Genomic DNA, 26,222 nt, shown 5'->3' with positions numbered 1-26,222 from the left:
AAAAAATAAACGTGTTCATGTTTCTGTGGTAATAACATTAGAACAAATATAAAGCACATATATTTTGCAAAAAAATAAAATTAATGGACATATAATTAGTAGGATGGCAAACCTACAATAAACTTCCAGTTGTACAGTTGAGTTCTCCTTGCCATGTTTATTCTGTGCTTCACAGTAGTACTGTTCACTGCCACTGGACTCAGTCACATTGAAGGTGAGATTCTGTCCAGTTCCTACAGTGTTCATCTCTGTCCCATTCACTTTATACCAGGTGTAGTTCTGCACTGCTGGGTTGGCATTACTGCTGCAGGTCAGAGTCACAGAGCTGCCCTCTAACACTGAACCAGAGGGACTGACTGACACTGAGGTGTTCTTAGGAGGATCTGGAAGAAAAATAATTTGTCTTTTATGAGGGTACATAGCAAACCTCCCTATTGCCATTGTAAAATAAACAATTTACAAAACACAACTTTATTTTTTTTTAGTAAAATTAACTTTTAGTTTAACAGAGTGCAAATGCAACTACTCATGCATTTGATATTTGTTTCCTTTCTCCCAATAAAAATTGCCCTGGAAACACATTGATTTTACATAACTAGACCCATGCAGCCAAAACATTGTTGTCACAGACTATATACAACATGTACAGTTATACAGTTGTACAGTATGTACAGACTATGGAGAGGGAAAAAAGCATTACTGTACATGAAGAACTGTTCAGGGGAAGTTGGCATTAAAGTCCATTATATTCAATCTTCGTTCGTACCTGTTCAACACATTTTATATTTTATAAAAAAGGGCATTGAAGAGAAATGCTTAACTAGAACTACTAACACTAGTTTTATTTATTTATTTTTTTGAATAGTATCGTTTTCTGTAACTGAATAAATACTGACACAGTTCAGTAACTGCCCTGCTGTCAGGGTCCTGTGTCATCCCCTTGTTATTCTTGGTTGGGCCGCCAGATGGCGGCACCTCTGCTTTGTGTCTTGGTTAATTGTTTTATTGGTTTCAATTTTACCATTATTAGTTGCTTATTGTCTCGTGCTCCCTTCCCTCTCTGTGGCCTGATTGTTCATTGTGCCCTCCTGTGTCTCGTCTGCGTCGTGTCTATTTAAGTCTCCCTTTTCCTTGACTCAGGTGCTGGATCCTTGCTGGTTTGTTGCCTGTTCCTTGCTTGCCCTGTGTCTGCTCCTTGCCTGTCGCCTGCCCGTTGCCCGTTGCCCGTTGCCCGTTGCCCGTTGCCCGTTGCCTGTTCCCTGTTCCCTGCCTGCTTGCCCGTTGTATGGTAGTTTGTTTTGTTCATTACGTGTTTTTGGGTTTTTGTATTTTTCTTGTTCCCCGATTTTTGAAGTTTTTTCTTTGTTTGTAATCGCCGCCCTGCGAGGCTTTCTGTTCCCTTTGTTACCCGTAATTTTTCAGTAAAGTCTTTGTTCTCCCTACTTTTGGAGTTTTTGAGTTTTTCCCTGCACTCTGCGCTTGGGTCCCTTCCCGCGCCCTCACCTGACAACTGCTTGAGAGCACAAGGCAGTGTGCCATCTGGGAATCAAACCTGCACTCTATAATTTACAAGACCAGGTCACTGACCGCTATACTACACTACCACCCAGCCATTTATCACAAAAAAGGCTCTTTCTGCCTGTTTTATCCCCAGTGAGAACCAGTCATTTCTTGGGGTCTAATGGGAAAAAAAATACATTGCATTTATATCTGTAGTTATATATCTGTTATATGTTTTTCAGTTATGATCAACTCTCAATCCACGTTCAAAACTGATGTGATTAAATATTAAAAGATGGTAAACAGGATTTCCTGGTACTCCAGTGTGAAAAAAAATAAACGTGTTCATGTTTCTGTGGTAATAACATTAGAAAAGATATAAAGTAAATTTATTTGCAAAAAATAAAATGAATGAACATATAATTAGTAGGATGGCAAACTTACAATCAACTTCCAGTTGTACAGTTGAGTTCTCCTTGCCATGTTCATTCTGAGCTTCACAGTAGTACTGTTCACTGCCACTGGACTCAGTCACAGTGAAGGTGAGATTCTGTCCAGTTCCTACAGTGTTCATCTCTGTCCCATTCACTTTATACCAGGTGTAGTTCTGCACTGCTGGGTTGGCATTACTGCTGCAGGTCAGAGTCACAGAGCTGCCCTCTAACATTGAACCAGAGGGGCTGACTGACACTGAGGTGTTCTTAGGAGGATCTGAAATAAAAATATTTGTCCTTTAAAACTCAATGCAGCAAGCTTTCCTATTGCTAATGAAAAATGATCAGTTTATGAACAAAGAAAAACCAGTGCTTTGAGACCTTACACTGAAAATAACTTGTACTTGTGAAATGGAGCTTTCATTCCAAGGATTTCATTCCTTACGCACGATCAAAATTACCTTGTAATTTATGGAGAAACACAACTAATTGACATTGCTAGACCCGTACTGCCAAAAAATGGTTTCTACTGCTTTTTGTTGTTGTCATGTACAAATAATGGAAAGGTGGAAAAATCATTAGATTTAGATTTTAGGAGAAAAGTTGGCCTTTCAAATCATTTTACATGTTTTTCCACCGTGGGCATTTAGCAGACATCCTTATCCAAAGAAAGTTACTCAACTTTGGCTTTTTTACATTGTGCCTATTTATATATCTGGATCAATACTGAAGCAGTTGAGTAAGTACACTGCTCAAGGGTGCAATGCAGTGCCCCGCCCATGAATCAATCCCGCAGCCTTTAGTTTGCAAGACCAGTTCTTTACCCATTATACTGAACTACCACCTGGCAATTTAACATAATCGAGAAAATCCAAAAAAATAATTGTGCTTTCTGCCTGATGTGACTCCTCTGAGAAACATCTTGATGGACCAATCTGGCTTTCCAGGCTGGAGGTCTAATGGTTAAAAGCACTGCTTTTATATCTGTTTCTCTGCTACATTCTTTCCCCACTCATTTTCAACTCCTAATCTATGCTCAAAATACAAATGCGATAAAGTAATAAAAGATGGTGAATCTGACTTCCTTGAACACCACCATCCACACAATATACAGTACATGTAAACCTTTCTGAGGATATAACATTTTAATTTATATAAATAAAATGCTTTCACTTAAAAAAAACTGTCAAGAACATATGTTTGACATGACAGCAAACTTACAATCAAGTTCCAGTTGTACAGTTTTTGATTTCTCTTTTCCATGTTCATTCTGTGCTTCACAGTAGTACTGTTCACTGCCACTGGACTCAATCACATTGAAGGTGAGATTCTGTCCAGTTCCTACAGTGTTCATCTCTGTCCCACTCACTTTATGCCAGGTGTATTTTTTCACTGCTGGGTTGGCATTACTGCTGCAGGTCAGAGTCACAGAGCTGCCCACTAACACTGAACCAGAAGGACTAACTGACACTGAGGTGTTCTTAGGAGCATCTAGCAGATGAAAATATGGCATGTGACGAGTGTTACGGCTGGCTCGACTGGCCGCAACAAACAAAGTCCAGATGCATCTAAAACACGACAGAAACTGATCTAAAAACAAACCCAGACATTTATTAATCTAAATAACAAACAAAAACACACAAAGTTCACAAAACAAAAGCTCTCCACACAAATCACAAACCCCAAAAGAAAACCTCCACAAATCACAAGACCCAAAAGAAAATCTCCCCTGCCTCATACTACTGGGCTTATATATTGGGCCATAGGCAGGTGGAGGCAATCAGCCAATTAGGTAATTAAGCAACTACCTCCACCTGCACTACCCAGGCAAGCAGAGGCAGGGGACGTAACACCCCCACCCTTAAGACAAAAAAAAGACAAACTAAAAGGTCTTTTTTTTTTTTTCTTCAAATTACTATACAAAACAAAAAAAATAAATACCAAATGTCCACAAATTGTCCAGAGGAATCTGCCACCGTAGGGAAGTGTGTGTCTGCGCGCAGCCTCCTCGCCGCCGCAGGGACCTGTGTGTCTGCGCGCGTCGTCCTCGACGCCGCAGGGACCTGTGTGTCTGCGCGCGTCGTCCTCGACGCCGCAGGGACCTGTGTGTCTGCGCGCGTCGTCCTCGACGCCGCAGGGACCTGTGTGTCTGCGCGCGTCGCACTCGACGCCGCAGGGACCTGTGTGTCTGCGCGCGTCGCACTCGACGCCGCAGGGACCTGTGTGTCTGCGCGCGTCGCACTCGACGCCGCAGGGACCTGTGTGTCTGCGCGCGTCGCACTCGACGCCGCAGGGAAGTGTGTGTCTGCGCGCGTCGTCCTCGACGCCGCAGGGAAGTGTGTGTCTGCGCGCATCGTCCTCGACGCCGCAGGGAAGTGTGTGTCTGCGCACATCGTCCTCGACGCCGCAGGGAAGTGTGTGTCTGCGCGCATCGTCCTCGACGCCGCAGGGAAGTGTGTGTCTGCGCACATCGTCCTCGACGCCGCAGGGAAGTGTGTGTCTGCGCGCGTCGTCCTCGACGCCGCAGGGAACTGTGTCTGCGCGCAGCCTCCTCGCCGCCGCAGGGAAGTGTGATGGCAGATCCCGGACGAGCCCCCATTTTGTTACGGCTGGCTCGACTGGCCGCAACAAACAAAGTCCAGATGCATCTAAAACACGACAGAAACTGATCTAAAAACAAACCCAGACATTTATTAATCTAAATAACAAACAAAAACACACAAAGTTCACAAAACAAAAGCTCTCCACACAAATCACAAACCCCAAAAGAAAACCTCCACAAATCACAAGACCCAAAAGAAAATCTCCCCTGCCTCATACTACTGGGCTTATATATTGGGCCATAGGCAGGTGGAGGCAATCAGCCAATTAGGTAATTAAGCAACTACCTCCACCTGCACTACCCAGGCAAGCAGAGGCAGGGGACGTAACAACGAGTAATATAGCATTTGATGCAATGTAATGGTAGAATACTTTTAAAGATAAGCATGACATCAGGTAAATGTACTATTTTTGCATAATTGTCCTTATTGAACTATTTTGTTAATTCAGCATACTGACCATGCAGTGAAAAATGAAAAGTATTATTATTATTATTATTATTATTATTATTATTATTAATAATATGATTCATAAATCTAAGAGTAATACATTCAAATCCAGCTCTCTTACATAGAACTCTGAGAGTCAGACTGGCCTCAGTTGTCTTCTGAGTGTCTCCTTGTTGCAGTTTGTAAAGTGCCCTGCAGGTGATATTCTGCCCATGGTGGAGGTGCGAAGCAGTGAAGGTCAGAACAGAAGACACAGACACATTCTCTTGCAGTTGACCCACACTGTCACTCAGCCTGGGGGTCCATGTCAGATTTGGGGGGAGTTTGGGACAGGGGGCTGCAGCAGAGCAGCTCAAGCTCACAGAGGTCCCCTCCATCACCTCCACCCTCTCTGGGGTTAACTTGGGTTTGGGTGGAGAGGCTGGGAGACATGGAGACATGAGGACGGGTTACTATCTGTCTCAGGATTGGAGACTCATGCAGAATTCAGCACAAACTAATATCAACATCAACAGTGTCCTACCAGCATACTCACTAATTCAACCTTAAAAAGGGACTAAGAACATTCGACACCACCATGACGTACAATCCTTTCAAGTTTGTCAAATGTTTTCTGTTCTGTCCTTATAAACATTCTGCAAAGCCAGACCTTTCATGTTTGAGACAATTACGACACATTTTGAAGTTGAGCATTCTAGAGACTCTGTTGTCTCCAGTATTATAGTTCAGGCAGACACACACACAAAATAAAAAACAAAGCAAGTTACCTGTGATATTAATTTGAACACTTTGTTTAAAATTCCATTTGAGTCTATTGTTGCATTCTAATCTGAATTTATAACGACCATGATAATTCATTGGAAGGTTCTCCAGGACTGTTGTGCATTTTTTCTGCAACAGGTCTCCAGTGATCTTTCCATGCAGAGAAGATGCAGATTGGCTGCTGGAATCAAACACTATAGTTTCATCTTTTTTCCATTTTCCATTAACTGAAGATGGATCCTGTAATAGATCTGAATCATATTCAGATGGGATCTCAAATCTGCAGGGAATCAGGACACAGGATCCAATCAGAGCTTCAATACTCTGAGGCATCCAGACTGCCCAATCGCTGCCCAAGGCTCCTGCAACACAGACAAACCAGTTCTGTCACAGTATTACACTGGAGATCCTACAGCACTGAAAAATCACACTATACTGTACAAGCCTGGTTCATGTTAAAAATAGATTAACATAAATGCAACATTATGATGTCTAATAACTCATACCTGTAAACATCATGGGTATCATAAATACTTCCATTAAGCACATGGATATTTTCAAATGCTCTGACCACATAGTTATGTGCATGACTGATTTTTGGGTACACTACAGTATATTCCTACATAATTACATATTCATTTTTGTAGTAAGCAACTTTCTTTTCTCTTATTTTTTTGCAATAAGAAATTAATGTTATTATTTGGTCAAATCACCATGCAAAAGGCTGATAGTTTATGTCCTCTGTATTGTACCAATGAACATTCTATAACTCCACCCACACCAAACCCCACCTTGCAGCAGACAGCCAATGAGGATGAATCTCTCTGCTCCAATCATGTCTCAGCATTAGTGAGGGGCAGAGGCACTGGGTGGAGCTGATTTGGAGAGGAGAAACACAATCAGCAAATTAACCAATAGACAGATGGGTTGTGCAAACCTCCTTTTCAGTCCTTTTATCAACCAGCAGCAGTGGGGCTCACTGATTGTACAGATTGACAGAATTATACCTGCATGTTATTTGTTCTGTTTAAATCCTGTTATTCTGAGTCATTGCCTTTTTATATTGCAAATTAAAATGCAATTACATGCAATTTTGGAAAGCTATTTGAACACGCTGCCCATGAATTAAATATATTTTGTGCATGTAAGGAAGGCCTGCAAGGTCTTTCTTTTGTACCTGATTTTCTGTGGCAGTGAAAACTCCAATGCAACATGTGAGACACTGGAGTTCGATCTTCAGTATTCCAGGGCACTGTATTGTGGGTAAGTGTGCAGTCCATTAGTACTGTCAACATTCCGTACACAGGAATGCATGAATATACCGACATGATTGCCTACGTAGCACACAAAACTGTTTTGACAATAAGCGTACTGTTTCCGTGCTAACGGGGGAACAGGCTCATATACTAGAGTGGCGGTATAACCGCTGTGCTAGTTCAGTGCTGTGGTCAGCGCGACATCCTCTTCTGCCAGAGCCCTGGGTTTGAGGTCTGTCAGATGTGTCATTAGACTTTGTGTCGCTTTTTTCTTTATTTTGCACAATAAGACAACAAGCTGCTCGACATAAATACAATGAAATAAATGGCTAAATCGTTCAAACAGAACAAGCTGAGGAGAAGGGATTTAGGGTAGGGGGAATGGGGTGCAGGGAAATCTTAATTTCTCTTTTTTCCTTTTTCTTATTTATTCTCAGTTTCTGTGGTGAAATTCACACAACCACACAACCACTGTGTGGTTGGTCATTTTGGAGGATTTGACCAGAGGTACTATGCTTACGTCCTGTTGGGTGATCAGGCTGAATGTACTCATGTTCTCCTGATGTAAAGGTGCAGTCATGATGAAGGTACTGTAGAAATTCAGAACGGGAACAGAGCAGCAGCCAAAATCATTGGCCGTGATAAGATGTAATCTTTTAAAATTAGTTGCATGACAGATAAAACCATGAACAGCCTGTTCAATCAAACCCATGAAATCTCTTTTTACAGCTGCTCCCTTATGGCTGAAGCACCAGACCTCATTGGTCTAGGAGAGTGCACTTCCTGTGTGGCTCATTTCCTGAAGCTATTTGTAAGTGTGACTTGGTAACAACACTTCGGCCCTGCCTAACAGTTACTATTAGGAATGGCGTTTTATCCTTTATATAGTACAAAGCATCAAACAATATTGAATTTATCAACAGATTATACTGTATGTGTATATGCTGTATGTGCATATATTGGCAAGACATGTATTAAGAAATAATTGAGTATTATTTCATTGTTGACTAGAATATGTGAGCAAGAGCAAAGTCCTTGCAACTCCATTTCATATGGCTGTAATGTTTAATTTGGTCATTTATATCTAAGGACCGAGGACTTTTTCATTAATGAAAAAGCTTTCCCTACATGTCCATGAAAGTACAGGCTTGATTTAATCTAATTTGTTTTATTGGGATGGCAGGTATGCCATCCCGCCAAGTTACGCCTTGGCGGGGGCATGCCCCATACCTATTCAGCACCGAGAGTTTGGTACTTTTCAGGGTTCCCCACAGAAATAACCACAACAGCCACAGACACTCAGCCCATAAAAACATTAAATTCTGTACATTCTGACCCCATTTCAACAGACAGATTTCATAAACAACTTCACATGTCCACACAATAAAGCAACCCACGACCCAATCAAAAGCTCGCATCACATCCACGCAAAATACGCATACCTTTTTACTCTGAAACATTTCCAGTTTAAACAGCTAATCTGCCTGTGGCCTAGTGGGTAAGGTTACAGTCTGGGGAACAATGGGTTGTAGGTTCAAGCCCAGCTAGGGACATGTTTCTTTAACCTGCTTTTACCCTCACTAATAATTGTCTTCTACTTCTCAATTATTGCTTTTGCACCATATCTACCCGCCGTTCACCGAACATATACACTGCATTATGACGTACCGTCTGCACGTTCAGTTATTAACCGGCTAAAATATTGCAAAGCCATATGGATTCAACGGGAGCTCTTCTGTGCTTACTGGCCCGTGTTCTTCTTTAAAACCACAGACAGGTTTGCTAATGACATTTCACGCATTGCATAGCTATGTCATAGTGCTGCACTAACAAAGTCACAGACTGGTAAACCTCCGGGTGAAGGATTGAATCCCGCCTCGCCCTCAGGCAGATAATTTCCTCTTTTACACTAACGTTTTCTTACGCTTTTATATTTTCTTTACCAAAACTCACTCACAGCCACCCATATGCATTTCATGACGGCAAATGTATTCATTTTATTAAAAAGTTACACCAGTTCACCACTCTGCCCACCACTCTACTAACTATATTTCTTCACTTGGCTACCGTACAAAACCTTCTTATCAGCAAACGCCACGTTTCTACATTCATGTTACCTCACCCTGTTCTCTATCTAGCCACATACAAACAATTACTACGTATGTACGTTCTGCAACTCCCCATTAAAACATTACATTTAAAATCATGACTCACTCAAGTATAACTACTAGTACTGAACATGAGAAAAGCACATCAGTGCAATAGATTACACACGTTACTTAACCCTCCACTTTAACAGTTGACATTTTACACCGACTATTATATATACCGTTCCATAAGGAAACTAAGCTCGCTCATGGTCACTTTATTTACTCCACACTATAGTCTGTCATCATGTCAACCTTCACCTACATGCCCATTCTGCTAAAAACATATTGTTTCAACTACGCAATTTCATCATTTCGTCCTAATTTCTCTCACACTGTTGTTATTTTCCCATATGCAAAGCCTGCTGGGACATATGCATCTGCTCCTATTCTCCACTATCAAGTTTTCCGGTTCTAGCTTAGAAAAACAGCAAAGAGGACTCCCACCTGCAGATAAGCCTATCAAAATGCCTTATAAACCTTACAAACACTAAAAGTGCATCTCCACGAAATAACAGACAACGGAGCAGGACAGCAGGGTACACAAGTTGCGACCTAGGGAGCTCTAATTCTACGGGCTTGCTGATTCTTTTCTCAATCAAGGGTCGTTGGGTTGCCGTCAAATCAGTGAGTAAATACACTGGCCATATTTCACCTGCGTTTCTGTTGCGTTTACACTTACGCCACCGCACCCTTTGTCACTGCCACTGTTTTACATATATAGCAAACCGAAACTGCTAAACGGTACACGCTCATCAGACTGTACAAATTCACACAAGGATAGACATAATCCACAACCGTTCTTACACGGTTTTTAGATTTTTACTCTCATCAATATAGGGTTTTGATTTTAGATTTTTGCTCATCTGGAAAGTTTGCAAAGACATGTAATAATGGTATAGATAAAACGCTGGAAACAGGGACAAGTGACTTGAAAGAAGTGATATCTGCACAGGTTTGGAAACACTATTAATTCAGAGTGAGCGTCCATCTAGATTGAACCGTGAACTTGGTGCGGCCATTTCAAAATCGAATGCAGGCTACTGGTTCCTTTTGTGGGGGAAGTGCATGACGAAGGAAGTGAAACTATCTCACTGTGGTGTTCCTTTGTTGCACGAGTCTGGATAAGACGCCCATACGAGTACTACTCTGTGAGGATCAGACCTCGGGGTCACGTGCACTCCAGAGTGCTTCTGCACAGGTTGCCGTATTCCAGATGTCAATCATTAAATTTAAATACCGAGCGTGTTCCACGCTCTGCTCAGAGTTCCCTTTTTGAGGAGCACTTGTTTTTAGCAGGGTGTTTCAGTGACTAAGTCTGCTGAACATGCTGACGTTTCCACCAGGAACAATGGTTTAGGTGATGTTGTCAAAAGAACCTGAGGGTAACCAGGGGCAACCGCGGTTGAAGGTGTATACCCCTCGACTGCGATGTCCTGCATTGGTCGGAGAAGCGAGGTGAAAACAGACGAGCATGAGCTGACTACGAGCATTGATGTAGGATGTGAGCAGGCAGTTTATTTTGGCAGTTCCCTGTAACACATTTATGAGTATGATGCTGACTGCATGTTTTTTTTTAATGCAGTGTGGTCTCAAATGTGTGAACTGCAGTTTAGCACTGAATATTTTACTGTGCGAATGGAAAAAGTAATCATTTCAATTCTGGATTATTTAGCTATGAAAGATCAATAATTTTCAGCAGTGTTTTGTGACAGGTTTGTTCATTTTGTATCAGTTTTTGTCTACCTGTGTGCTGCCTTTTTACTGAAATTGCCTTTTACTTTTTTTTACCCAGAAAGCAAGCCATTTACATTTAGCAGATATCGCTTATGTGGAGTGACTCACAAGCATAACATTTGTACGTGCAACGTATCCCTTTTCAGGTTCGAATACATCACTCAACAAGTCAGCGCCCCCCACTGAAGCTACCCATGACCTTGAGCGCCAGCAAGCCCGTTTTTTCCCAAAAGCGGCCACGCTACGGGTTCCCTTTCGCAGGGGGGAAGTGCAGAGGGAGGAAGCGAGCCATACCTGTGGTGTTCTTGGAGGTCTGATATCTCCAGCTGGCTGTCTCCGCAGTGAGCTCCAGATCTTTGGGTCACTTCAGCTCGTCGCCTGCATAAATGGAAACTGCGAGTGGAGATGTTCCCGTCCACCCTGCAGGCGTCACCGCCCCGCCCCAGACCCCCCCACAATTAGAAGCATTGTGCTGGCCTTAAAATAGTAGTGAGTAGATCTAAGGAAGTAAGTAAACCACCCACCCCACCCCCTTGATATTTCTAGTGTGGCTTGTAAGTGGCTTTTACTCTTAAAGCACATACAGACACACAAACACACACATTAACACACACACACACACACACACACACACACATGCACACATATGACCACACACACACAAACACACACATTAACACACACACTCATGTACACACATTAACACACACACATGCACACACATTAACACACACACATACATACACACGCACACACATTTACACACACTCACGCATATACACACACACACATATAGACACACATGCACACACATTAACACAAACACACACATACACACACATTAACACACACATACACACACACACACATTAACACGCAAACAGTGACTAGTACACATGCATCTATGCACAGATATACACAACCACATGCACATGGGCACACACAAATGCACAAGTACACAAACAAACATGGCACATGAATACACACAGACAGGTTAATGGACATACATGCATGTACACACGCGTGCATACACACACACACATGCATCTTACAAACAAACACACTACAACAAAATTGCATTTACACCCCTTCATCTCCAACTTAGTTTGGACAATTTATTTTCAAACGATAAACAGTTGACTATAACTTTGTTTGAGGAAACACTTTTATTGCATGAAGTGTAACCTAATAAAGGGGTGAAGATTTACATGAACTTCACTCATGAACCTCTCTTTTATACTTAATTCCACAAACTGTGCAGTCCATTAGTATTTGGACAGTCACATCATTTTTGTTGTTTTGACCCAGTACTCTGCACATTAATAATAATGATAATACATTTATTTTATATAGCGCTTTTCACGGACTCAAAGACATTTTACAGCACAGGCAATACAAGCATAATTATCAAAAAAATAAAAAAATAAAAAAAAGGTACAATAAAAACACATATAATACAGAAAATGCAGTGGGACCACTGGTGCAGTGGTGGTAGGAGGGGGTGTGATGGACAGAGGGGGAAGACAGACATCAAGGGAAGGCTAGGAAAAAGAGGTGGGTTTTAAGGCGTGATTTGAAGGAGGTGAGTCAGTCTGAGGTACAGATGTCAGGGGGGAGGGCATTCCAGAGTTTGGGGGCGGAAGCTGAGAAGGTGCGGTCGCCAACAGAACGGAGCTGAGAGGGGAAGGTGGTGAGGAGGCCGGCAGTGGATGAACGTAACTATCTGGGTGGCAGGTAGGGGAGCAGGAGGTCAGAGAGGTATATGGGTGAGAGGCCATTTAGGGATTTATAGACTAGGAGGAGGAGTTTGAATGTGATGCGTGATGTGATTGGGAGCCAGTGCAAATCTTTCAAGACAGGGGTGATGTGAGACCGGGAGGATGTGCGGGAGAGTATTCTTGCAGCTGAGTTCTGAACCAGTTGCAGTTTGCGTAGGAGGCGGGAGGGAAGACCAGTGAGGAGAGCGGTACAGTAGTCCAATCTGCTAGATATGAATGCATGGATGAGTTTTTCTGAATCGGGATGGGTGAGGGAGGGTTTAAGTCGGGAGATATTGCGTAGATAGAAAAATAAAACCTTGACAGTGTTATTGATGTGATTTTCAAATGAGAGGGATGGGTCGAGTATGACACCAGTCAGTTGCGGACCAGGGGAGAGGTGGAGACTGGGGTACTGTCATTGGTGAGAGAGAAGTTTAGTTTTGTGAGTTGGGATTTTGGTCCGATGAGAATGATTTCAGTTTTTCACAGATGAGTTTGAGAAAATTGTGTTGCATCCAGGATTTGACGTGTGTTAGTTTTCAATGATGGCAGTGGGTGGCTGATTAGTGAACGTAGAGCTGATAGAGATTTGGGTGTCATCTGAATAGAAATGGAAATTGAGACCAACGCTGTGGAGGATGGGGCCAAGGGGAAGCATATAGATGATGAAGAGGAGGGGACCAAGAACAGAACCTTGTGGGACACCCTGTGTGACAGTGGCAAGATCTGAGGTGTGACCATGGATAGATATGAATTCTGACCGATTTGTGAGGTATGAGTGAAATCAGTTGAGAGATTGGCTAGTAATGCCTAGGTGGGACAGACGGGTGAGGAGGATGTTGTGGTTAACTGTATCAAAAGCGGCAGAGAGATCCAGGAGGATGAGAATGCTATATGCACCAGAGTCAGAGAATATGAGGAGGTCATTTACAACTTTGGTGAGGACTGTTTCTGTGCTGTGATGGGGTTGGAAGCCAGACTGAAGGGGGTCAAAGAGGTTATTGTCGGACATGTAAGAACGCAGTTGGGAAGCAATAACTTGGACATGAATGGGAGGTTGGAGATGGGATGGTAGTTGGAGAGGGTGTTTGGGTCCAGGCCAGGGTTTTTAAGGATTGGGGTGACGGCAGCAGTTTTGAAGATGGGGGGGTCAGGGACAGGTTAATGAGGTTGGTGATGTAAGGGCAGAGAGTAGGGAGGCAGGCTTTAATCAGGGCAGTGGGGGTGGGATCTAGGGAGCAGGTGGTGGATCTGGCAGGGAAAATGAGTTTGGTGAGTGAGGCACAGTCAGTCCGGGTGAAGGTAAAACCTGGGGGGGCAGAAGTTGTGGCAGCAGTAGTAGGGAGGGGTTCATCTAAAGGGGGTGTGGATGAGGTGAGAGTGTGATGTATATTGGTGATTTTGGTGTGGAAGAACTCTAGGAAGGAGTTGCAGAGTGATGTGGAGCCATTGTGGAGTATTATTTTCATGCGGGTTGAGAAGTTTGTTAACAGTCAAGAAGAGGGTGCGGGGGTTTCCGTTGGAGTTTTTGATTATGTTGGAATAATGAGAGGATTGGGCAGCGATGAGAGCATTTCTGTATGTCTGTATGTGGAGTTGGTGGGCTTGGGCATGGACAGTGAGACCAGTTTTATTGTGGAGGCGTCTAGGTGACGGCTGGTCTGCTTCATGCACAAGCTCAGGGGTAAACCAAGGGGATGGAGTGGCAAAGGTGACCAGCTTAGTTTTGAGGGGGCAAAAGAGTTGAGGGTACTGGATAGTGTGGTGGACAGCTGAATTGCGAACTCTTCAGGGGAATGTACAGTGCGGTCAAGTGGTAGGGCAGATGTGATTGAAGCAGCAAAGTGGGCAGGGTTTATGGAGTTGGTGGTCCGGAAGGAGATGGTTCACGGCTGTTTGGGCTGAGAGGCAGGGGTGGACAAGAGAAAATTAATCAGTCTGTGGTTAGACAAAGTGAACTGAGAGCTGGTGAGGTTTGAGATGTTGAGACTGGTAGCAGACAAGGTCAAGAGTATGGCCCTTGGAATGTGTGGGGAAGTGTACGTGTTGAGTGAGGTTGAAACAGCCCAAGACTACATTGAGGTCGGAGGCAAGGGTACAATGAGTGGAGTCGACATGTATGTTGAAGTCGCCCAGTAGCAGTAGACGGGAAGACTGGGAACAGGCAGATGAGAGTAGTTTCAGTTAATTCAGACAGGAAAATTTGATTTGGTTAAGGGGGCGATAGATGAGAACAATAATGACACTGTGTAATTTAAATGCAATGTATTCAAAAGATGTAACAGAAACTGGGAGGGAAACTTCAGATGGTGTGAATTTTACATTAAAGATGATTGCAAGGCCGCCACCCCTACCAGAGGGGCGGGGTTTGCAAAAGTAGCTAAAACCTGGGGGCGTGGTTTGGTTTAATGAGAAAAAGACGCCTGGCTGCTGCCAGGTCTCACACAAAAAAAGAAAGTCCAGTTTATTGTCAATAATAAGTTCATGGAGCAGCGGGAATTTGTTGTTAATGGAGTGAATGTTCAGCAGAGCAAAGTTGGCATGGCAAATTGACTGTTTGGCTACTGGAGGGGCTGTGGGGAATGAACGCAAAACAGAATAATCCGCGAGGCGGGTGCTGATTCCTCGTGTCGTTGCAGAGCGATCGATAGTCCATATGGATGGGATAGATTGTGCTGATGTTGTAGTGGCAGCGTGGATGTTGCAACGACGCCCCCGGTGTAGGTATCGGGTGTGAAGAATGCCATGCTTTCTGCACCGGAGGAAGGTGAGTGAGGCAACAGTGTAGCGAGAATTGAGAGTGAGCAGTTGTGATGGGCTGTATTGTAACATTGTCATTGAAACCTGGGGGTGATAAATCCGGTCGTGGTTGCGGGTGTTCAGTAGCTGCCACAGGCAAGGCAGCAAGCACCTGCCTTGCCTGTGGCTTGTAGTTTTGACTGAATGCGTATGACCCAACCCACCCCCCACCCCACCCCCATCCTTGTGTGAAAATGTAGACATTGTAGTCCTGCGTTTTGAGTTACACCATATTCATGGTACAGTGTATTCATTTTCTGTTAGAGAGAGTCCTGGACTTTGCACACATAATCACATTTCTGGATACACTACATAATGCAGTTGTACAGGACAAACCAGAGCAGCCCATGTTTGTTGTCATCTGGGATAATGTTAGTTTTCCTGGTCGCTACCAACCACAATAACTTCACCATTGTATACTTGCCCCCTTACTCCCCATTTCTCAATCCGATTGAGGAATTATTTTTGGCTTGGCGTTGGAAAGTGTATGACCGCCAACCACATGCCCGCCTGCCTCTTCGGCAAGCAATGGAAGAGGCATGCAGAGACATTGAGGTGGGGTCAGTGGGGTTGGATACGGCACGCAAGGTGATATTTTCCCCGTTGCCTAGCCAGGGATGACATTGCTTGTGATGTGGATAAGGTGATGTGGCCAGACCCTAACAGAAGGCGGAATCCATAAACCATCCACCCCATCCCTTACAATCCCTTACAATACATTTTTTTGTTTAACCATTGCACTGTAATTTTATTTATTTAATTATTTTTGTTTCTGTGAGTTTACAGTAACATATTGTATTGATTACTGTACTGTAATTCTACTTTTCTTTGTGTTTTTTTTTTGTTTTTGTAAAAATCTGCAATGGCAAAAAAATAAGCTGTATATATATTTTTCTGAAGCCTTTCTATTTTTGTGTTCATTGACATTTTAGTAGATGTACTGTACTGGAACAATCTTTCACAGAAGCCTGTATGAGAAAATTAAAAAGGTATACAAAGTACTAAAGACAGCAGTGTTTTGTATAAAGTACATCAGTGTGTTGTTGCTGCTTTGAAAGAGTAATTCAAATGGTGCATGTGTGTATCATTTTGTTGCAAAAATGTCATTTTGAAAAAGGATTGTTAGATTTTGACTGCAGAGATTCATTCTGACGTAGAAGTGAGATGTTTATCTCCAAGTGTTGTGTCTTATTTGGCTTGTGTGTAGATTTTTGACACAATGAACCAAATTCCGCAACAAATGTGCAAGCAATCGCAAAAAACTGTAATCAAATGAAGGACTTACAGATTCTGGATACACAACCTAATTTGTTAGGACGCAGTAAAAAGTTGGTAACACTTTGAAGAGCTGTCTTGAAAGGTAATAACAGTTGTTACACCAGGTTTATAACAGTGCTATGTAGGCTTTACAGTGTTGTTATGACATCAGTGTTCCGTTTTTTTTTTGTCTCTGCTGAAAGTGTGAGGGTCTGATTGATTTCCCTATGGTTCATCATCAGATTGCCCGTCTGTCTCCGGTTACTCGCTTTTAAAAAGTCGTGGTTTGCCATTTTACCAGGGAGAATCTTCGAATTTGCTCTGTACTTTTGGATTGTGATCATTTAGTTGATGATGCTTGTTTGACCTCATTTTAATTTCTTGCCTAGCCCTACTACTTTGTTTGCCCAGTGGATTCTAGAAGGTGCTTGACCCCATTTTCTCCAGTCCTACCCTAACTCTCGTTTAGTCCCTTTATTCGCTGTATAGGGTGTGATCCCAGGTGGATAAGGATTCCTTCACCTGGGATACCATTTTGTAATTTTGCTTTGTTGTTTTCCTTGTTTTTTTGAAGGTTAATCTGGTGGAATTTACATTTCATGCAATAAATATATGTATTAAAAAATAATAATAATATAATGAAATTTCCAATGTGTCTGGTGCTCACTTTGAACTGGTGCTCTAATAATGCTCTTTCAGGCTCGTTTTGAATTTTTTATTTGAAGCAAGTGATTCAGGTTGGTCTTATTCTTTTAACAACATGCAAGGCAAACAGGATGCAAGCAAACTGTAGACTACTTAGGCATACTCCATTTTATTAAATGCTGAAATGAGTTGGCTTATCAAAAAAGAAAAATGAACAAACAACTTAATACTTTATTTAGCAAACAAGAAGTGACCACACAGTTAGAGAAATGTATGAATTAACTCTATATAGCACTTTTCCCCCAGGCTAGCTCCCTTCTCTTTCTGTGGCTGAGGGAGAACTATAATCTTCATCTAAAATAGTGAAAAGTGTAAAAGGTACACAATCCTCAAAATGATCAAGAGAATGAGGGGTCTGGATCGTTGATTTACATGAAGTTGTGTTTGCGCAAGAAAGTCAAATTTTAATGCTAATTTGTAGGGGGTTTCCACAGCATAGGAAGGGTGTAGCATAACAACATCAAAATCAGTAGTTGGCAAGCTTGTGAAATGGCACTGAGGCTGGTTTTTGAAATGGCGGATATGCCAATGTTCAATGTTCATCTCTGTTTACTATTGGAGTGCTGACCAATGCGAGCACACCCTGAGTGTGGCATTGTTGCTGCATGTTCCAGCGATGACCTGAAGAAAGACATTAAGAAACAGACACAAGTATCGGCTGCTCCATGCTGGGATTCCCACTGCCCCAACAGGAACAACTCACCTCCCAATGTGAGGATTCAAGCTGCACCTCCTCCTGCTGGTCACCAGAGGGCGACATAACCATCACTCTGATTATGAGATTGTGTGTTCACCTGTTAGCGATTCGAGAGTTAATGAATCACAACACTTATTCTGCCTTAGTTGCTTTGCTCCTCACTCTGTCTTGAGCCCATTAGCCTGCTGCTCTGTGCTGGCTTCTGATTGGGTGCTCTCTGAGCATTATTCACAGCCTGGAGTATTTCGTATTTCCTGGAGTAGCTCTCTTAGTTCTCTGTACACTAATCTCCTGATTAAAGTCTCTGCTATTTTTTTTGCAACTCCATCCAAGTCTCCAGCGGCCTTCCTATGCTATTGGGTTCACCACCACCACCGTTACACCCAGAGCCAGAGACCGGAGGCACATCTGGGAACCTCTTGACGCAAAGTTAGTTATGTTTAGTCATCACAAAAATTAACTTCCTAAAATTTGTCCACAATAAGGTGAATGTTTCTTTTGGTAAACCACTGTAAGGTGGGCTGTGAAGGTTTCATACATTTAGCAAAATGTTTTATACCATTATAAATGTTTCAAATAGTCAGCAAATATTTCATACTTCAAATATTTCATGTTTTATACATTCAGCTGAAAGTCTCGTATGTTTAGCTAAATGTTTTATACATTTAGTTAAATATTTAGCTATAAGTTTTTTACATTAAAGGGTGTTATACATTCAGCTAAATATTTAGCTGAATGTTTCATACATTTAGTCAATGTTACATTCATTTTGCAAAAAAATGTTTTATTTTAAATTTAATTAAATATTTGTTCATTTAACAAAAGGTTTTGTACGTTAAGCAAAATCTTTAGCTAAATATCTCATACAATTAATTAAATGATTTAGCTAAATTGTTATAGATATAGCAAAATGTAAAAATAAAAAAAACCCTTATTAATAAAACATTTAGCTCATTTATATCATATTCGGAGACCACATTAAATATTTACACCTGTCAATTTAAAGACAATAAATGTAAGACTTTTTCCATTAAATCTGAGAGAAATAGGGATATTTCAGTTAAATGCAGAAGAAAATGCATGGTAAAATAATAGCTTTATGTTGCATTTGGTACCCCATAAGTTACTGTACTTCAGTATGACACTGTAATGTAACATCTGTACTGCAACATTACGCACGTTATGTATCGTGCTGTAAAGCAATATCTTGGCATTATGAGAGTGCAGCGTGGTGTGATGAGTTGGCCTATCTCCATGGTGACTTATTTGGGCTTCCTGACCACGGCGTACTCACTCTCCTCTGTTCCCTTTCCGTTACCCTCCATCAGGGGGCTCATGGCGTCCACGTACATGTCCTCCTGGCCTCCTGCTGAGTTCTCCTCCTGGCGCTGCTCCTCCTGCTCCTCCTCTGCAGCAGGGTTCCCGGGCGGCTGCTGCAGTCCCTGCCGTGCCCTCTTAGTGGGCCTGGAGGGGCAGATGTTCCCGTAGGTGGCCCTCTCCGTGGGCTCAGGGTTGACGGAGGCCTGTGGGCTCAGATTCGGCCGAGACTCCTCCTCCTTCTCGCCCCTCTCCTCGGCCCACTCCCTCTCTGTGCCCAGCTCAGCTTGGCCCTCCTTCCCCACCTCCTCCTTTGCCCCACCACCTTCTTCCTCTCCTCCTTCTCTCTCATCCCTGGATTTGTGTCGGATCATGGCGTAGTTGGGCGTCCCTTTGGAAGTGCCCCGGACGATGCCCGTTCCGTGTTCCCCACCCGTGCCGTGAAGTTTGGAGAAATCCACGGTGGCATAGTGCAGGGCGCCCTCATCCCCCTTTTCCACCGCACCTGTGCCCGGCAGCATGGTCTTGTTGGCGTGGATCGATTCCTCACCTTGAGCGGCCGTCTGATCAAGAGGTCAAAAGACAAAGAAAGGTGCGAATTTGCGAAACGTCAACATTGGGACACAGCCATTTGAAGAAAATGACAGGGCAGCTGCAAAAACTGTGTTGAGAAACAGCCAGAGAAGAAGGAAGAGATGTCATCTTTAAGATTCTTCACTCACAAAGTTAAGAAAAATAATGTCTCCCAATGCCTATGAAAACATAACTAAAAGAAAACTGTCCTGTTTCACAGTGTTAAATCATTCTTGCATTCATAATGAATGTAAAAAACAAAACCTTGTTGTGATACATTTCATTTTCATCCAATGATGAAGCTATGAGCACGTGAAGTTTCAACATTTTAAATATCATTCACACTGAGTAATTCTGCCATTTTTACAGGTCAACAAATATCTTTTCTGTAAATTAAAGAAATTAGTTAAAGCTCTTTGAAATATTAATTAATTAATCCATGTATGAAATCAATTTTTTGTGTTCCTTTTATTATTATTATTATCATTATTATTATTATTATTATTATTCCTATTTATACATATACATTTTTTTGCATTGTATATAATTATTCTGAAATAATGATGGTGTTAATGTGTTACCTGTGTTATAAAGTGCTCGTTGCTTGTTGTGCTTATAAAGGTATCAGTTACAGTTATTATCTAATATATCATTGCATAATTAATCATTAAATAATAGGCGAAACATGACTGTGCTAGGATACAGAGACAACATTTAGTTATTTCTCTTTCTGCTCTTTCTTAACACTTTTGATATTCGGTCAAAAACCTCCTTCCTCCTTCTCTCCCTCGTGCATTTCCTCTTGCTCTTTCACCCAGTGCAGCAGCCTGGGTCGAGTGGAGTACAGTAACATTATCAAACTGCAATCTCTGTCAGAGCTCTGGAGAACTACACTTGTCCTCTTTCTTGAAAAAGTTTGAGGCACAGAGACAGCTGCAGTGACTGTGCCACCAGTTTCCCATCCTGAGTGGGTTATCAGAAGAATACACTCAGATGAAAGTTTGAAAATGAACATACGCAAACCCCAGCAAAAATGTATACATCTTTGAAATGTCATTCTCCCTCAGCTGACAGGTATATGTAAGGGAACAGTAATAACAAGTGTAGCCAAAAAAGTTTATATAATACGCATTACAAAACAAATAACAATACATATATTACAATTTTACTCGTGATATTTTATCAAATTATTTTTGGTATGTCTTATTAGAATTAAAACACTGTGTAGCTCCCCAATAGAAATTTGTTAGGCATACATTTCCCTGGCAAATACCATGGCAAGCACTTAAAATGCTTCTTATACATAAGAATCAGTTAAAGATAAAACCTGTCTGTGGTTTATAGATGATCAGCTCTAGCTCTTTGTGTACTTTTAGATACATACCATTAGGTGCCTTGTTTAGTTAATGTTTTAATAATTATTCCAGTACTATTGGTACCCTCATCTCAATTTCCACTAAGACGCTATGAATACTGAATATGCTTTCAGACGTGGAAAGAAAGATCTCTGGTGAATGTCTCTAAAAAGTAAGTGTATAGGTGTGTGTATGTGTGCGCATGAATGTGTACGTGTGTGTATATGTGTGTGCGCGTGTGTGTAGGTATGTGTATGCGTGTGTGCGTGTGTGTGTGTGAGAGAGAGAGAGTGTGTGTGTGTGTGTTTGTCTCAGACTTACCCCATCTGACAGTATGATCCCTTCGCTGTCCTTCATTCTACTTCCAGAGCGCTGGCTGTGTCTCTTCTTCCTGGGAATAGCCCACAGATTCAGCTGATGCACACCCGACTTTCATTATAATCACTGCAGAGATCAGTGTAACATTTAGTCCTGTTTTTCTACTGTCCATATGTTGGAAATTGCATTTCACCATCATGTGGGGGCAGCACTTTTGCAAAGTAGCACAAACCAAATAGGAATGGTCTGTAGCGTCCCTCCCTCAGCTGATGGTTAGGTTTAGGGTTCAGGTTACCAAAGTAGCCAGAAAGCATCCACCAATCTCTATTTGTTTTGTTCTTTTGGTTGTTACTAACACACTCTGTGATTGGGTTAGGGTTGGAGCTCATCTGTTTGCTTTTAGGAGAAACACAGTCATCGTATCCCTCTAAAGTTATTTCAGTTACAGATTGGATTACCAACACATCATTCACAAACACACCCTCCACCCCGCCCTCTAAAATCATAAGTACGTTCCCTTTTGCAGTTTTCTTCCCAATATATGACCTTCAATCTTATTGAATCAAATATCCTTGATAGATTCCACCCCAAGGTTAAAGGGGAACTTTCCATGAACATCAAATTTTAATGCTATGCTGGAGTTCAAATGTTAACGTTTTATTGATGTTCATATTTTTTATTAACATGACTGATCAGTAATGAATCAATATTGCCCATGGTTCATAATTGCTGATTTGCTTTGTTGTGTGTGTGTGTGTCTGTGTGTATGTGTGTGTGTGTGTGTGTGTGGGGGGGGGGGGGGTTAACCCTGTTAACCTTATTTAGGAGAACAGTGAACATAAAACAAATGATGATTGGCTAAGTTGAACCTGAAACACCATGTGATGTGATATGAACGTTAGAAGTGCTCAGAGGGACTACCCCTCTGTGGGACTTCTGAACACACACCTTGCTGTGTGAACTGCCTCCCCTTCTGCAGAATACAGAATACCGATTGTTTACATGGATTTGTCCACAGATAATATGGTTTGGCTTGAAAAGTGCGAGTTACAATATTTTGATTCTTCAGGTCGTGAATTTCCATTCTCCTGAAAGTACCTCTGAATTTCTGAGCCAAGCTGCCACATTCACTCTTTGTGTCATAGCAACACGTGGAGTTTTAGAGGCCTGTTCTGGATGTGGGACAGGGACACATCTACATGAGCTCAGTTTAAAAATGATGACAGCAGCAGTGGGGTTGAGTAATATCACACAATAACATGGAATTACAGTGAAATTTCCCTTTACACTGACACTGACTTTATAGGCCCCAGTTTCTCTTACTTTAGAATGTGCTGCATTATGAGGCATGTCATCATCATGGCACCAGCACCGGCAGCTGCAGCAATCAGCAGTGCGGTAATGTCAAAACCTGCATGAAGGACATGTCAGTTACATACCGAAAAACAGACTTCAAAAAATATATGTATATGTTTACCCAATTACAGTGAAGACACAGCCTGCAAAATGTAGCCTATAGAATTCTTTCCATTCTCTCTAAGATAATACATGCATTATTACTTTAGTAAATATCCACTAATAAATGAATGAACTTATGAATTACAGAAATAATTATTCAACCATGTATGCATTTGAAGAATGGTATTGTGTGGAACATAAAAAATGTTGTATTCTAAAACCTGCCATTCAAAAGCTTAATGTATTCCAAAAACAAAATGGAACAAAATACATTTTGCGTGGGATATCAAATGAACCCCTGCCTACCAATACAACGACCTAAAAATAATGTCACTTGCAGGAGGAAAAGAACAAAACATATTCGCACAGTTACAGCGTCATCAACAGTACTTTTACAAACCCTTAAATAAAACCATCAAAATCTGCACCTCTGTATATTAGTGTGTGATGTATAAATATGTTAAAGGAGTAACATGGTGGTTGAACGTGACGCTTCCCAGTTGTCTTTAGGCAACAACAAAACAAATGTGCATAATTTTATTATTCAGTCATTTCATTGTACTTTAAAACGTATTTTTCTAAGCATAAATTTCCCACTATAAAAGTTCACCCGAACCGTCTGGGCGTGGTAATGAGAACTGTCAGTTAGCTATGATTGACAGACCGTACCCGTTACCATAGCTACCCCAAGATACCTGCTCTTATTGGGAGACTTTTCACAAGCTAGCTAGCTTAGTAGTATATGAAGTATCGATAGATAGCTAAGGTAAGGACTTTGACTTATATCCAATTATAATTTTTGCTATCTAGCTAGCCAAGTTAAGATAAAAGCACAACTATAAGGTCCTCATAAAAGCAAACTAGCTAGCTAACGTTATCGATAACATTGCCTTGTGAAAGCAAACTACCTAGCTAGCTAACGTTAGCTAGCTAGCTAAATGAATATAACCAGAAATAATCTAATAGTCCTTAAAAGGCACTCTAATTTAAGTGAACCTAACGTTAGTCAAATATTTGCATTGTCTTGCCTGTAAGCCAGCAGCGCAAAATATGGGTCTTGAGTTATCCATGGGTTTACGGGGCATGGAAAGGGGAGTGGTTCCTGTGTTCGTGACGCACCAAGTTGACAACTTTCTCAACCGGTTGAAAATAGGACGATAAATTTAAAACGCATATTTCTCCAAAAATACAGAACGGACATATTTAATACTTTACTCATTGTGTTTATTCAATGTCTCTTGTGCAAATAGCATATAAAACCGAGAAAGTGTGAAAATCACCATGGTACTCACATGAGGTATAAATATGTTAAAGTAAAAAAGAGAAATGTGCTTCCATTTACCTGAGTGTTGCTGTGGAGACGGGAGGTGGAGCTGGAGGCTGGAGGAGCCGAGAGTGTTGGTGCTGATGCAGATGAGAGTGGGCATGTCTCCCTGTGATTGGCGCATGGTGAGGGAGCTCCTCAGGCCTGTGTTCCCCAGCTGCTCCTCCCTGATGACTCTGTCAGTAGAATTAGTGACCCGCAGTCCAGACTCACGCCACTCCATGCTGGGAGAGGGATTCCCACGGCTCTCACAGGAGCAGCTGATCTCTGCTGCAGTTCTGCTGCAGCTCCCAGAGCCAGAGATCTGAGGCATGTCTGAACACAGGATCCACAGTTACTAATATGACAGCTGCACACATATAACTATAATATGATTTATAAAATTATATAATAGATGCACTGAACATACATATCACATTCAGCCGTACAGTTGTTGAGTTCTCCTTGCCATGTTCATTCTGTGCTTCACAGTAGTACTGTTCACTGCCACTGGACTCAGTCACATTGAAGGTGAGATTCTGTCCAGTTCCTACAGTGTTCATCTCTGTCCCATTCACTTTATACCAGATGTAGTTCTGCACTGCTGGGTTGGCTTTACTGCTGCAGGTCAGAGTCACAGAGCTGTCCTCTATCACTGATCCAGAGGGACTGACTGACACTGAGGTGTTCTTAGGAGCATCTAGCAGATGAAAATATGGCATGTGACGAGTAATATAGCATTTGATGCAATGTAATGGTAGAATACTTTTAAAGATAAGCATGACATCCAGTAAATGTACTATTTTTGATTTTTAATATATCATTGCATTAATTGTCCTTATTTAATTATTTTTTAATTCAGCATACTGACCATGCAGTGTAAAGCTAAAAAGAAACGTATATTATTTTTTTATTATTATAATCATTATTATTATCATCATTATAATTATTATTGTTATTATAAAATAATAAGCTAGTAATACATTCAAATCCAGCTCTCTTACATGAACTTTGAGAATCATACTGGCCTTAGACGTCTCCTGATGTCTAGTTTTTTGCAGGTGTAAAGTGCCCTGCAGATGATCTTCTGCCTATGGTGGAGGTGGGAAGCAGTGAAGGTCAGAACAGAAGACACAGATTTGTTTGATCTCATTCTCTTGCAGGTGATCCACACTGTCATCAGCCTGGGGGTCCATGTCAGATTTGGGGGGAGTTTGGGACAGGGGGCTGCAGCAGAGCAGCTCAAGCTCACAGAGTCCTCATCCACCTCCACCCTCTCTGGGAGTGAACTTGGGTTGGGTGGAGAGCCTGGGAGACATGGGAGACATGAGGACAGATTACTGTCTGTCTCAAGTTGGGGAACTCATGCAGAATTCAGCACAAACTAATATCAACATCAACAGTATACGACCAGCATACTCACTAATTTAACCTTAAAGGGACTAAGAACATTAAACTCCACCATGACGTACAATCTTTCCAAGTTTGTCAAATGTTTCTGTCCCGTGCTCATAAACATTCATAAAAGCCAGACCTTTCATGTTTGAGACAGGTACGATACATTTTGAAATTTAAGGCGTTCTAGAGGACTCTGATGTCTCAGTATTATAGTTCAGGCACACACACACACACTGCACAAAAAAAACAAAGCAAGTTACCTGTGATATTAATTTGAACACTTTGTTCAAAATTCCATTTGAGTCTATTGTTGCATTCTAATCTGAATTATAACGACCATGAGAATAATTCTTTGGAAGGTTCTCCAGGACTGTAGTGCAGTTTCTGAATCAGGCC

At 41.8% G+C, this 26,222-nt stretch overlaps 2 protein-coding genes across 14 annotated transcripts in view; both read right to left on the bottom strand.

The window, feature by feature from the left end:
* Positions 1-6,639, bottom strand: part of LOC135237169 (myelin-associated glycoprotein-like) — a 30,397-nt gene extending 23,758 nt beyond the window's left edge. For 5 of the 12 annotated variants that reach the window (XM_064304011.1, XM_064303993.1, XM_064304004.1 and 2 more), the window contains exons 1-6: positions 6,538-6,639; positions 5,752-6,108; positions 5,106-5,405; positions 3,156-3,425; positions 1,945-2,211; positions 117-383 (exon numbers count right to left, since the gene is read on the bottom strand). In XM_064304011.1, the coding sequence (XP_064160081.1) occupies positions 117-383; positions 1,945-2,211; positions 3,156-3,425; positions 5,106-5,405; positions 5,752-6,108; positions 6,538-6,583 (1,507 nt within the window). In that variant the 5' untranslated portion in view covers positions 6,584-6,639. The remainder of the gene's footprint in view (positions 1-116; positions 384-1,944; positions 2,212-3,155; positions 3,426-5,105; positions 5,406-5,751; positions 6,109-6,537) is intronic. The other 7 variants (XM_064304114.1, XM_064304096.1, XM_064304051.1 and 4 more) reach the window with 6 other exon arrangements.
* LOC135237313 (sialic acid-binding Ig-like lectin 11) overlaps positions 1-25,237 on the bottom strand; it is a 48,995-nt gene extending 23,758 nt beyond the window's left edge. Inside the window, exons 1-5 of one of the 2 annotated variants that reach the window (XR_010324798.1) lie at positions 24,859-25,237; positions 24,468-24,764; positions 22,991-23,078; positions 21,671-21,740; positions 19,283-19,984 (exon numbers count right to left, since the gene is read on the bottom strand). Coding sequence is in view for 1 of the 2 variants with exons in the window: in XM_064304360.1 (XP_064160430.1) it covers positions 19,367-19,984; positions 21,671-21,740; positions 22,991-23,078; positions 24,468-24,764; positions 24,859-25,210 (1,425 nt within the window). In the remaining variant the exon portion in view is untranslated. Of the gene's footprint in view, positions 1-19,112; positions 19,985-21,670; positions 21,741-22,990; positions 23,079-24,467; positions 24,765-24,858 lie in introns of those variants that run through there. The other variant, XM_064304360.1, reaches the window with a different exon arrangement.
* Positions 25,238-26,222: the final 985 nt, after the last annotated feature.

This window comes from Anguilla rostrata, chromosome 1, assembly GCF_018555375.3.
Source record: "Anguilla rostrata isolate EN2019 chromosome 1, ASM1855537v3, whole genome shotgun sequence".
Classification (NCBI taxonomy): Eukaryota; Metazoa; Chordata; class Actinopteri; order Anguilliformes; family Anguillidae; genus Anguilla; species Anguilla rostrata.
Note: the sequence above shows the minus strand (reverse complement) of the source record. Positions and strands in the feature narration are given on the sequence as shown.